Here is a 13614-nt window from a genome sequence, read left to right as displayed (position 1 = left end):
AGATTGTTTTGGATTGTTGAGTTGGGCCAATGGAAGAAGGGTCTTTAAACTAAGTCCTTAAAAGTGGAAGACGGAAGCCGAAGAACAGGAGTCAGAGAAAGAGATGATGATAATAGAAGTAAGGTCACAGTGTTGCAAATTGAGGACTTAGACCACAATTTCTAACTTTGAAGTTGGAGGAAGGAGGCCTTGAACCAAGGAATGTAGTTGGTCTCTAGAACCTGGATAAGATAAGAAAGCATATTCTCCTTCAGAGCCTCCCAAAGGCAGTACAGCCCTGCAGACACCTTGATTTTAGCTCAGTGAGACCAATTTTGGACTTCTGGACTACAAAACTGCAAGATAATAAATGTTGTTGTTTTAAGCTACTAAATTTGTGGTTATGTCAGCTATAGAAAAGTTAGTACATGGAGGAAGCCTTTTAGTGTAGGAATACTAATTAACATGCCATTCAGGGCACTCTACAATTTAACTCCAAACTATCTCAGTTCCACTGTCAGTAACAGAAAGCCATGAAATGTTCTTGAGCAGGGGTGTAAAAACTATTTTGATATATATGCTAATTAGAGAGTAGAAAGATTGGAGGGAGAAAAAACTATTTAAGATTCTATTATTGGTGGCAGGAACATTTCTTTTGAGAAACTTTTGCTTTTTGAGGTAGCAGAACACACATATTTGTCTGACTTATAGAAGACTGCATATATCTGCCACTTAACTTACGTCACTAAAAATCCCATTGTCATTGCAACGTTTTAGCTCCTTCCCATGTCCCATGAAAAGTAAAGAAAAGATAGAAGAATTGGTCTTCAAAACCAATTTGGTCTTTGAAATCTGACCCACTTTATTCTCTTCTTATGCTTTTTTGTCATACCCTAACCCAGTACAGATCTAAAGACTGGAAGGTTTCTAAATGAATTTGAGCTTTGTTCAATTGCTTAGCACTGGGAAAACTTAGATTTATACTAGCACATAACTATTTTTAAGAAAAAACTTTTATTGATCTCTATGTAGGCATAATCTATTCTATATATCTGAGGTCTCCAGTAAAGAAAGAGTTGAGTATTAACAAAGCACAAGAGTCTAGAGAACTGAATTCAGAGTGCTAATTTTAACTCATTTTGTACTAGTTGATATTGTTGCCCATATTCTTGTCAGTTTTTAAAAATCACAAGTCTAAAATTAGGTCTAACATGTTTGTGTCAGAATGGAATGCAAGGTTTAAGATGTTAAGAATCCTATTTCTGTTTATTCATTAATTTTTTTTTTCAAGTTACAGAAGGGTCAGAGGTTTGTTTTTCTTTTTAAGGTGAACTATGTGTTCATATTTATAACATTTAATTATGAATATTTATTAGAAACAGTCAAGGTAGTCATAATGAGCAGAGATGTTTGAAATCAGGGACATGTTTGTCAGTGTAGTCTTATAATTTAATTTATTTCTATATTAAACAACTTATTTCTGTATTAAATTTTGATCAGAAAATACTTTTAATGCATACATATGTATGTAGTGTGAATAATAACATTTTTATTTAAAAAAGAATGGCAGGAGCTTTATTCTGAGATACATATAGACCTCATAGCTTAAGTGACCTCCATTGTTTCCACATTTGGTCCAATACATTTTGATTGTATATGGTTTTAATTGTAGCTAAATACCTTTTTTTAAAAAGCTAAATATATTTTTAATACAAAATTCAGTTCAAACTTTTGTGGAATCTCTGAGGAAACTGGTTTGAAAAATATTTTTTTAAATATAAATTTAATACTGTTTTACTTCTCACAATGTACAGTTGATAGGACTTGTTCATGCATCTTCACTGGCATCTGGGGCATCTCCACCACTTGGTGTTCCTAGTTTAAATCACTTGAGCTCTGTGATTTGAAACCAGTTTAATAAGTCCTTTACTAAGGAGCTCCTGAAGGGCTGCCCTGGACAGGGAACCACGAATCTTCAGTCTTTTAGAGATGACAGCTGGGGTTATAAGCTTATAGTTTGAAACTCCCTAACAGAGTTTGTCATACGTCACCTTGTGAAACAAGACTAGGTTATTGAGCTGTTCAAACTGCCTTTGGACCATTTCTTTTGGGCCTTGCCCCCAGATTTGATCACTGGATCCATGTCTTTCTTGGCCAACTTTCTGGCATCTTTCTTCTTGTTGCCCTTGGGCAGCATAGTGAAGCCGGGAGAGCAGCTGCTACCACTGCCACCTCACTAAGATGTAGCACAAAAAACTGGTTTGAAAAATCTTACTGAAAAATTCAGTAGGCAACCTTGTAAAATATTAAGTTTTTAGATTGGCTTGCTTTTGATTTGAATTATAGTGATTCATGAACATGTAATGGTCATAGCTTTCTTTAAAATTCTGTTGTTTGAATCACTGATTAACTTTTACAACACATGTAATAAAAATTTAGACAAATTCTGTGGCTGCAAACTGGTTTACTAAATAATAGCTTGAATCATAGTCTGAGTCAAGAGTAATAGAGTTGTTTCTTAGGGTACTAAGAAGTTATTTTTAAGAGCTTCTAAAATATATTCTTTGTTTAGAAGGGTGCTTTTTCTTTCCAGAAGTTTTAGGCCTTCTGAGAAGTTATTCTGAATTTGTCACAAATAGATGATGACTGTATAAATAAAGTCTTGTTCAGTGAATCATGTCCGTTCAGTAAGAGAATCTTGAAAGCCTTTTGTAAAACTAAGTCATCTTGACAAAAGTGATACTTAAGATAGAACCAAATTGATTCATGTTTCCTTTATTTCACATATCAAGGGAAAGTGTTTCTAAATATGTTTAAACTTTTAATATATAACTTTTCTAATTACTAGTAATATATGATCAGTATTTGTTCTTTTGTTCATTCAACAACTATCTAGGGGGTATTTGACATATATCAGGCATTATAATGCAGAGATAAAGAAAAAAAATTCAAAAGCAGAAAGGAAGAGCAGAAATCACTCCATAATCCCACTTTATGGGGATAACTGCTGTGAACAGCAGTTATGTTTACATCTATGAGCATTTTGCTGTTTGTCTGTTACTTCTCTAATTTATAGTTATCAGTAAAATGGAATTGCTTCAAATATGCTGTTTAATAGCTTGCTTGCTTCTTGCTATTAATTTGAAAAATAAGAAAAGATTATAGTAAATACATTTATTTTAAAACTCTGAAGTTAAATATACTTCTAAATTTGAAATAGACCATGAAAACTGATTCCCTCCATTTAAACCAGAATTTAAATACACTTTAAATTTGTGGCAATTTGGATTTTGTTCTTCTAACTCAAAAATTAGTCATTCAAGCTTCACTTGGTTAAATTTAAGTGAAATGCAGAATTTGCATTAAAATATTAAATTTAAGTCTCAGATTAGTAGTGACTAACAGCATTTACAGTGTCAGCGTCTGCTCTAAATACTGCTTCATATATATTAACTCCTCTATTCCACATTTCTACTCCCATTTTGTAGGGGAAATTAAAGCACTGAGCCTTTAAATGACTAAAGCCACACAGCTAGTGATAGGAGCAAAGATTTAATCCAGAATGTGTGACTCCATGATTTTTATCTCAGCTACTCTACTGTACTGCCATCATACATTTTCTGAAAACTATTTTTTTAAAAATGTTTTTCTTTGTTGTTTTTCTTGGGAGGGCGGTAATTCAGTTTATTTATTGAAATTGAGGTACTGGAGATTGAACCCAGGACCTCTTGCATGCTAAGCACACACCCTATCGCTGAGCTATACCCTCCCCCCAGAAACTCTAATTTTAATTCAGACATAGTTTCAGTGATTTACCTAACAAATCGTTGATTTGTAATGTAACATTGTTCATTTTAATATATTTAGTAGAATTCTTTTTCTGTATGCTGCAAGATGTAAATCTTAGCAAATAGCAAATGAGATGTAATTTATTACTCACCCACCCACCTCCACTATATCGTGTTAATCTTTCTGTCGTGTGGACCTCCCCCACCCTAACCTATTATGCTTGTCAGCTTCCATCAGCTTCAGTGGGTTGCCAGGAGATAGAGCCGGTGAGGGCATATCCACCAACTAGGTGCGGGCTAGGGCTCCGAGCTGTGCGGCGGGGCGGGGCCCTATGCACTGCTGCGAAGTGCGGGTCGGAAGCCGAGCGTGAAGCAGCTGTGTAATCCGCTGGATGCGGACCAGGGCGCTCCCAACTCCCGTCGGGCACCCGCTGATTGGCTGGGCGTGGGCACACGTGACCGACATGTGGCTGTATTGGCGCAGCCCGCCTGGGTGTCACTGGAGACGGAATGGAGGTGCTGCTGGGCTCGGAAATGGGGTAGGTGCTGGAGCTACGATGGCCTGACTTGCTGCCGCGGGAGGGGGAGGCGATTTTCCTTTGCAGTGTCTTAAACCGGTGGCCTTTCCTTGGCACAGGGTCCACTGCCACATGCCAATCGAGGAGGCAGGGGCGTCTCCCCCCCTCCCCCCCTACTGCAGCACAGGAGATGGATTTCCTGTGCTTCTGATCCAGGGTTTTTGACAGAAGAGGAAGAAGGGGGGAGGGGTAGGAGTGTTAAGGGGAGTCTGGTGAGAAAGAGCTGTTTTTAAAGCTAGAAGGAGGTTTTGGTTTTATAATGCCTGTTGACAGAGTAGAGAGGAATAACAGTATCTAAGGAAACGGGTAGAAGACAACAAAGAATGGAGCATATTCATGGCAAGGAGCAAAAGCTCTAGCCCACTGAAAGGCTTCTTTTCCTCCCTGGCCACAGGGACACATGCAGTGGTAGCCAAGAGGGGATACAAAGCTGCTGCTGACGGCTGATGTGAAGCTAGTGGAAAGGGCTACTTGGGAGAGGAGAAAGAGGTGGAGGCAGGTACTGCAGAGCTTGAGTGGTGGTTTTGGTTGATTGGTGAAATTTTGGTCACCAAAAGTGCCTGCTTTTGCAAACTGTCTAAGTGAACTGCCTGTGAATAGGGTGGCAAAGAGATACCAGCGTCTTTGTTAGTTGCAAGACGCAATGGTAGTGTCTTTTTGCAGATGACTGCTGCAGTGCTTTTCTTCCTCCCAGGCTAAAAAGATAACTGCAGAGGAATAAGAGCCCTTGCAGCAGTACTGGTGGTAGAAGTCTATTTACAAGAAGCCATAGTTTATAATTGCAACCTGAATAGAAGAAAAAATTAGTTTTTTAAAGTAGGAAGAATATCAAGCTATGAATGTTTTGACTGTGAAATGTATCTCATACTTTGATTCTGTATCACAAAAGAGATGTTCAAATTCTTTGCTTTAACATAAATCCTATAGGAAATCTTAATAAATTATGTATGAAGCAGTGGATCTTTTCCTTTGTTAGTATAGCTTTATGCCATTAAGTTATTTAAGAGTAAGTCATTTTATAATATAAATTACTTCGTGAAAAATTACAGTGATAAATTTTTCATAGGCTTAATATTTAAGAACTATACTTATTAAGTAATTTTATATTGCTCTCTGATCACTTTTAGATATTACTGAATAAAGTCTACAGGCAAATATTTCAAATTAAAGCACCATGGTTTTTCTTTTAGATGTATTTCTGTTTAGTGAATACTCGTATACTCTTGATATGGAGTGTTTTCATTGCACTGTTTTTTGTTTGTTTCTTTTATTAGATGTCTAAAAACATGTTTTCAGATTGAGTATGATTTTAAATGCCCTATCTTTATGTATATTTATGATAGCCAGCTTGTCACACCTCCCTACTCTCTGAACAGAATGACAGTAGCTTTGTAAAGCCCTCCAGGATCAATGTCTCTTGAATAGTGTTTTGTAATCCAAGGTCTTAAAAGAACCTATAATTTTGTCTTAGTCTTATCTTTTTTTTCAAGATAATAAGGAATTGGACTTGAATAAAACTAAATTATGTAAAGTTTTCACTGATAAATAAGCAACTTTATTCTTTATATAAAAATGATTTTTGCTTTAAGAATTATTTAATCATGAATATTAGGGTTAATGGTTCTTAAGCTCTCTTTTTAAAATCTCTTGGAAACTGTCTAGAATTAGAGATGTTACATTAAATTTTCAAGTGAAATTTAACAGCTATTACCCGAATTGGTATAGTTTTTGAGAGTTTTTGATTCTCATCTGAACCCAAATTAGTATAGTTTTTGAGAGTTGATGATTCTCATTTTAACATAAATTATTTCATTTTACTATTTAAACAGCTTACTGTAACATTTTCATTTTAAATGTTAGATTGTTCCTAATTAGGTATGTTGTGACTTTATTCAAGGTCATGTATAAGGATATAAAGAATGGAAGCCTTCTGTTTTGTTCTAACTCTGTAAGACTATTTTATAATGTCACTTATTATATAACATACAAAATAGTATATAACAGAAATTGTTTGGAAAGCAGGACAAATCATTCATTAAATGAAAAAGAAATCTTACTTGGTTTTGAGTTTGGGGATATGATATAAGAATACTTCATAAAACACCTGGTAGCTAAGCAAGTGGAGAGGCAGCACTTTTCATAATAATATTCATAACATTACTTCTTTTAAGGTTGTCTTATTAATCATATGAAAACTTCTACTGAATAGAACATTAGGTTGTTTTTTGGGAGGAATTAAGTAAGAAATACAGAACTAAAGTAAGAAAAGTTGATTTCTTTCCCCTTATGGTCTGAAATACTTAATATAAGACTGTCCTGCTGGCTTTATTGGTCTTTGAAATTATTCATTGTTAATTAATATGGCCAGAATTGAGCTGTTAAGGAATTCAAAAGATAAATATTCATAAGTATGCCTAAGAACTGAATCAAAGCTATAAATTGCAGTCTTTCATGTATAACTCTATAGATTTTTATGTTACCATTTTTCTGGGTTGTTTTTTTTTTACTGATTTCACATAATTTAACCAATCTTTTATATTAAATGTTCTCTTTAACATTTGTTAAAGAGTGAAACTTTGAGAGTGAAACTTTATGTAGCACACAAGATGATGTAGAAAAGATTAATGACACTTGAGGAAATACGTTTACACTATATTTTTGAGTACCTACTAAGTGCCAGACCTATGAAAGTTGCTGTAGAGTCAAATAATACATGGAAACTAACCTCTAAGAAACTTACAGTAGAACTATGTGAAATATTATTACTGTTGCAGTGAAAACACTGATTGCCTTGGCTGCTCCTAGGATCTTTAAAGATTTATATTGTCTAAAATATCTTCTAACTTAAAGGAATGTGGTGGTTTGCTCTTTGAAACGCCATGCATTGTAAAATCTACTTGGAATAGCAGATAATTCTGAAAGGTAAATTACTTTTGAAGTATTAAGTACTTTGAATGTAAAATGAAGTTAAATGAAGCAATTTCTAGATCTTCCAGTCTAATAGTCAATAATCTGTGATTCCTGATTTCTGTAAGTCGCTTGTTTTGGTATAGGCGACATCTCACATTCTAGAAAAATGTTTTTATAAATCAAATCCTGACATCGTCAGTCCATATAAGACAAGCCTTTCCCCCTTTATTCAACCATGCCCTTCTCCCAGTCCTTTCATAGGCACTCATTCAAATGTCTTCTTAAACATGCGTTAATTCTTGTGAAATATTAGCATCATTTTGTGTGTCTATTTTTATAGTTGAGGTTTTTTATTGAGGTAAAATATACATACATAAAATTTACCAACTTAACCATTTTTAAGTGTATATATAGTTCTCTGTCATTAAGTGGGTTCATATTGTTGTGAATGTATCATAAACCATCTCTGTATCTTTTTCACATTCCCCAGATGAAACTCTACCCTTTAAACCCTTAACTCCCATTACCTCTTTCCCCTCAGTTCCTGGCAGCCACCATTCTATTTTCTCTCTCTATGAATTTGACTTCCCTAAGAACTTCATATAAGAGGAATCATACAATATTTGTCCTTTTATGACTGGCTTATTTCACTTAGCATAATGTCTTCAGAGTTCATCTGTGTTGTTGCATGTGCCAGAATTTCCATCATCTTTGAGGCTGAATGATACTCTGTTGTATATATACCACATTTTTTTTTTATCTGTTTATCTTTTGATGGATGCTGGGGTTGCTTCCACCTTTTGGCTTTGGTGAATAATGCTGCTCTAAACATGGGTGCACAAGTATCTGTTTGAGTCCCTGCTTCTGCTTCTTTGGTTTATGTACCCAGCTTTGTTTTTAATTTATATAACTTTTGAACATTTTAAAACTCAGTCCTGTTTTTAAGATCTCTATCTATTTTACTTTATGTCCATCTAGTTTGCGATGCTAACTATGCTGTATAATGTTCTGTAGTATCTATCAGGTGTGAAAGCCCTAGGTTTTTTCCAAATCTCTTGTACCACAAACTTTGCTGTGATATACACCCTTGTACATGACTTCTTATAGACTATGTTAGTTACAGATCAGTAAACAGTAAATTACCCCAAATCTTACTGGCTTAAACAACAAATATTTATTATTTTAGAGTTTAGGGGCAGAAAGTTAGGAATGTCTTAATTGGGTAGTATGGTTCAGAATCTCTCTTAAAGTTACAATTAAGATTTCAGCCATGGCTATAGTCATCTGAAGGCTTGACTAGACTGGAGGACCCACTTCCAAGATGGCTCACTCAGTCTGTTTCTCCTGACTGTTGGCAGAAGGCCTCAATTCTTTGCCATGGGCCTCTACATAGGGCTGCTTGAGTGTCTTTGTGACATTGCAGCTGGCTTCCCCCAGTGATCCCAGAGAGAAAAAGCAAGAAGGAATCCATTTATAACATAGTCTCTGAAGTCTTACACTATCACTTCTCCCATATACTCTTTATTAGAAGTGAGTCTCTCAAGTCCAGCCCATATAAGAGGAGATAAATTAAGCTGCAGTTTTTGAAGGTATAAGGTCAGAGAAATTGTGAATATATTTTAAAATCACTGCATGACCAATGAGATTTCACTGGAGTTTATCCTTTGGAGAAGGGTCACTGAATCATTGGGCATTTTTTTCCTATCAAAACAATGTTTAAAACAACCCAAATTTATTGTCTTACAATTCTGGAGGTCAGAAGTCTAAAATAGTTTTCACTAGACCAAAATCAAGATAGCAGCAGTGCTGTACTTCCTCCAGAAGCTCACGGGGAGAATCCATTTCCATGCTTTTTTCCATCTTCTAGAAGACAACTACTTTCCTTGGCTCATGGCCTCTTCCTCCATCTGTGTGTGAGCAGCACAGTAAATCTCTCTCTGACTCTGTTTCTATTGTCTTATATCCTTCTCTGACTTTGACTCTTCTGTCTCCTTCTTATAAGAACCCTTGCGGTTATGGTAGGTCCACCTATATAATCCAGGAAAATTTCCCCGTGTTATGATCTTTTACTTACTCACATCTGCAAAGTCTCTTTAGCCATGGAAGTTAACATATTCACTAGTTTCTGGGGTTAGGACCTGGACATCTTTGTGGGGCCATTATCCTGTCTGTTACAGGCATACACATAAGAGTTCTTTTTTTTTAAAGACATACACATACATTTCTTTGTTTTTTTTTTAATTTTTTAAACATTTTTTATTGATTTATAATCATTTTACAATGTTGTGTCAAATTCCAGTGTTCAGCACAATTTTTCAGTCATACATGGACATATACACACTCATTGTCACATTTTTTTCTCTGTGAGCTCTTTGTTTTAAGCTTAAGGGGTTTTCTTAAGTTATATTTTTGTGAATGAATGTTACTTTTTGGGGTAAAGTCAGATTTTCATTTACCAGATTTGTTTATAGTATTGTATGTAATGGTAACTAGGGTGGGAAGCAGATATCCATTGAAGAGTATTGAAATATATTTTCCACTAGCTATTTTTAGGTTCTTGGTTTTATTGTCACTTAATTTATATCGGTATAATAGTTCTGTCATAGTTTATAGTAGAAACTGAGAAACGTTAAAACAACATGGCCTTGTACCTTTTAGGCTTGTTATCATACCATTTCTGTGGGTACTCTGTCCAAACCTCATCTTCCTCACATTGTGAAGTCACCTAGCCATAATGTGGTTCTACTCCATATTTATGCTCTTATCTCCAATTTTTCTCAGCAAGATATAACTCCCAGAGACTCTATCAATGCTTTTGAACCCAAACTTGCCTTTGAATTGTAAGTTATTTGTATCTTAGCCTGCGTCACCTGTAAATTAGGATCTTGAGGCAAAACCTTCTGTGAAATACTTGCTTTGGGAAGTGATCCAGGAACAGGAGTAATGGCCTAAAAAGAGTTAAATAGCAAAGAGGGACAGCCAGTATAAGTACGTACTCTCAAGTTCGTCACCACTTGGGACAATTTGGAAAGTCCTGAGAGCCAGGACTTTTAGAGGAACTATATGAATTGTCCACCTAAGGAAAAGAATTACATGTATTAGCTCCTTTCCCTTTTAGTCAAGGATTGCCCCATCAAGTGTTCACTGTTTTATAGGTTGTACATACATGAATGTTGAGGGCCCACACTAGGGTTCACAGAGGTCCTAGAACAGAAAGCAGAAGGATATCTGATACAGCTGACATGCTATCAGTTTATTTCTGCAGTGAGCTGATTGATGTGGCAAGGACTAGAGTTAGAGTGAGCCAAGAGAATGCAAGGTGGGACACAAATGTGTGATATATTTGTGTACTGATCTTATTTACCCTTTCTCCTGGAATACTACTTATTTGCTAGATAATAAGATATTGGAGAATAATGAACATATCTGTTTATCTTTTCCCCTGTCTTGTGGAGCTGCTGTGACAGAGTGCCACACATCAGTGGTTTAAAACCATAGAAATCTATTCACTCACTGTTTTGAAGGTGGAGGTACAAAATCAATTTGTCTGCAAAGTTGGTTCCTTCTGGGTACTCTGAGGGAGAATATGTTCCTTGCCTTTCTCCCTAGTTTGTGGTGGATGCTGTCAGTCTTCAGCATTCCTTGGCTTGCAGCTGCCACACTCCAGTCTACCTCCATTGTCACATGGGGTTTTCCCTGTGTCTCTGTATTCATTTTTTCTCATGGCCTTCTTTTAAAGATGCCAGTCATTGGATTTAGGACCCACACTAATCCAGTAAGACCTCATTTTAACTTGAATACATCTGCAAAGACCCTGTTTCCAAATGAAGTCACTTTTCACAGGTACCAGAAGTTAGCCACCTGTGTTGAACATATTTTGGGAAACACAGTTCCACCTGCAAAACCTCATTATGGTATTTGCGTACTACCTTATGAATATTTAAGTTTTCAAATGTTTGTTGATTTAAATTAACATAGAGAGAAATCCATTATCTTACTCTTTTAATGGAAGAGTCATATTGGACATTATCTAAATTTGTGTGCTCTTTCTTTTCTTCTTTGTCTTACATGGCTGATAAAGTGCTATTTCTGTTTATTCTTGCATGTCTTTTCATGGTTATCACTGAGTAAAACATTTACAAATTACAAAAGCTAAGTATTAGATATAAACCTTGTCTTAATGGTGGAAAACAAAACTCACCAAAGTAAAATGGAGTAACTGAGAACACTTGAACCAAGTTGTCTAGTATTTACTGTACAATCAACAGGAAGACTCATTGGCTGTAGGAGACAAGAAGGTTTTATGTAAGGCAACAGAACTGGGCCGTAAAGTTTGGGAATGTGTTACAACAAAGCAGAGGGAAGAAGAAAGGGGCATTCAAAAAGGAGATGAATTATGAGCAAAAGTACAAAATAGTTTGTATAGAATAGTGAGGAGGGAATTACTTGAGAAGGGTTATGCTGGGACTTAATACAAAATAAGTTCGGAACATAGATTGCTATTGGGTATAACAGATCATGAAAGCCACGTAGAGGTAGTAATACATGGTCTTAAGAGTATGAGCATTGGGAACAATTATGAGTGTGAATCCTGGCTTAACCGCTTGATCTACATTTTTACTAAAATTATTTGCCATTTTGAAGTCCTATCTTCCTTAACTCTAAAATAAGAAGTGATACCTACCTCACATTTGTAAAGATTAAATTATATATATACACGCACACATATATATACGTAAGACCCTTATTATAGTACATGGCATGTTGTAAGTATGCAATAAGTGGTAGGCTTTCTAAATTTCACATATCAAATAAAAAATATGAAGTTATATAGAGGATTTAAATAGTATGCTTCAGTCACTAGACATGTATAGAATTTTGAGAACTTTGTAGACTTTTTCCTTTTTTTAAATTTCAGTGAGATATTTATAAAAATTAGTCTTATTCTTGACTACAGTGCAAACCTTAAAAGAATCTAAATGGTAGCAATTTTATAGGCAACAATCTCCAGTCAATCTAAAAAACAAATTAAGGCAATAAAAAGATGACTCAAAAGTCATCTTATACACCTAGTAAATTGAGAAGAACCTTTGAAGTATCACCAAGTCAAAGAGGAAATCAACATTGAAATTATGAATTACCAGGAAATAATAAAGGGGCAAATACTTTGTATTAAAACGTATGAAACATGACTAAGGCTGTACTGAGAAGAAAATTAGTACCTTAAATATATATATTATTAAAGAAGACAGTGACAAATGAACATGTAAAGAAAGTAAGGAAATAAATGAATTAATACTCAATTTAACAATAAAAAACAAAATAAACCAGTGGAAAATAAGAGGATATAATTAGTAAAGGTAAATGCAGAAATGAATAAAATAGAAAACAAAATAGTGGAAAGGACATATAACACCAAAAGTTGATTTTTGGGGGGTAAAGATCAATAAAATAGATGAAACCCTACAAAGGCTGTTTAAGGAACAAAAGATAAAAAGCATGAATGGGAAAGGAGACAAATTTTTAAAAGAATATATACAACTCTGTGCTAACATACTTGAAAAGCTAGAGAAAATAGATAATTTACTGGTGAGCTATTAATGAATCAGATTGGTACAAGAAGATGAAGAAAGCATGAAAAGACTTAACCACAGAAGAAATTTTAAAGTACTCAAAAATCTTTCCTCTAAACAGTCACTTTCTGATCTGCATTCCGACTGACTTTCCCAAAGGCTAGACAAATTATTTTTCATACTATTCTAGAACATATAAAATTAAGATGAGAAACTTCCTACCAATTTATTTTGTAAACTTAGCATAAAATTAATACCTTATTTTAAAACACTATAAAAATCTTAAACTGGTTTCTCTTATAAAAATTCCACATGAAATACTGAAAAATAAGAACAAGCAGGGTTTATTTATTGCAGGAATGGAAGATGGGTCAAAATGACAAAATATGGTAATTTACAGCATCAGCAAATTAAGAGAAAAAACTGTGGTTATATGTTATATGAAAAGGTGCTATAAAATCATTTGAAGCCACTCCTAATACAGTTTTTTAAATAAAAGAAAAATACCTAAACATGTTATAAATAGTTAACTGAAATCTAAGATTATTAAATGATGAAATACTAAACCATTCCTATTAAAATCAGGAATAAGATCACTATTGTTCAACATTATTTTGAAGTTTCAAGCTAACGAAAAGATAAAAAGAAATGAAGTGTAAATATTGGGAAAAAAGAGACAGTGATCTTTACTTACAGATTATATGATTGCCTACCCAGAAATCTACAGGAAAATCTGTTAGAATTCATAGGATAATTTGATAAGGTGGGTCCGTAAGGGATATGTAT

At 34.7% G+C, this 13614-nt stretch overlaps 1 protein-coding gene and 1 pseudogene across 13 annotated transcripts in view; one reads left to right on the top strand and one right to left on the bottom strand.

The window, feature by feature from the left end:
* APC (APC regulator of WNT signaling pathway) overlaps window positions 1–13614 on the top strand; it is a 127278-nt gene that overhangs the window by 30237 nt on the left and 83427 nt on the right. For 4 of the 13 annotated variants that reach the window (XM_064483169.1, XM_064483161.1, XM_064483155.1 and 1 more), the window contains exon 1: window positions 4227–4306. The exons of 7 other annotated variants lie outside the window; for them this stretch is intronic. Coding sequence is in view for 1 of the 6 variants with exons in the window: in XM_064483137.1 (XP_064339207.1) it covers window positions 4160–4306 (147 nt within the window). In the remaining 5 variants the exon portion in view is untranslated. Of the gene's footprint in view, window positions 1–3436; window positions 4845–13614 lie in introns of those variants that run through there. 2 more of the 13 variants (XM_064483137.1, XM_031448817.2) reach the window with 2 other exon arrangements.
* On the bottom strand, window positions 1808–2176 carry LOC135321070 (small ribosomal subunit protein eS25-like; annotated as a pseudogene).

This window comes from Camelus dromedarius, chromosome 3 (assembly GCF_036321535.1).
Source record: "Camelus dromedarius isolate mCamDro1 chromosome 3, mCamDro1.pat, whole genome shotgun sequence".
Lineage (NCBI taxonomy): Eukaryota > Metazoa > Chordata > Mammalia > Artiodactyla > Camelidae > Camelus > Camelus dromedarius.
The sequence above is the reverse complement of the archived record's forward strand: the minus strand, read 5'-3'. Positions and strand labels throughout refer to the sequence as shown.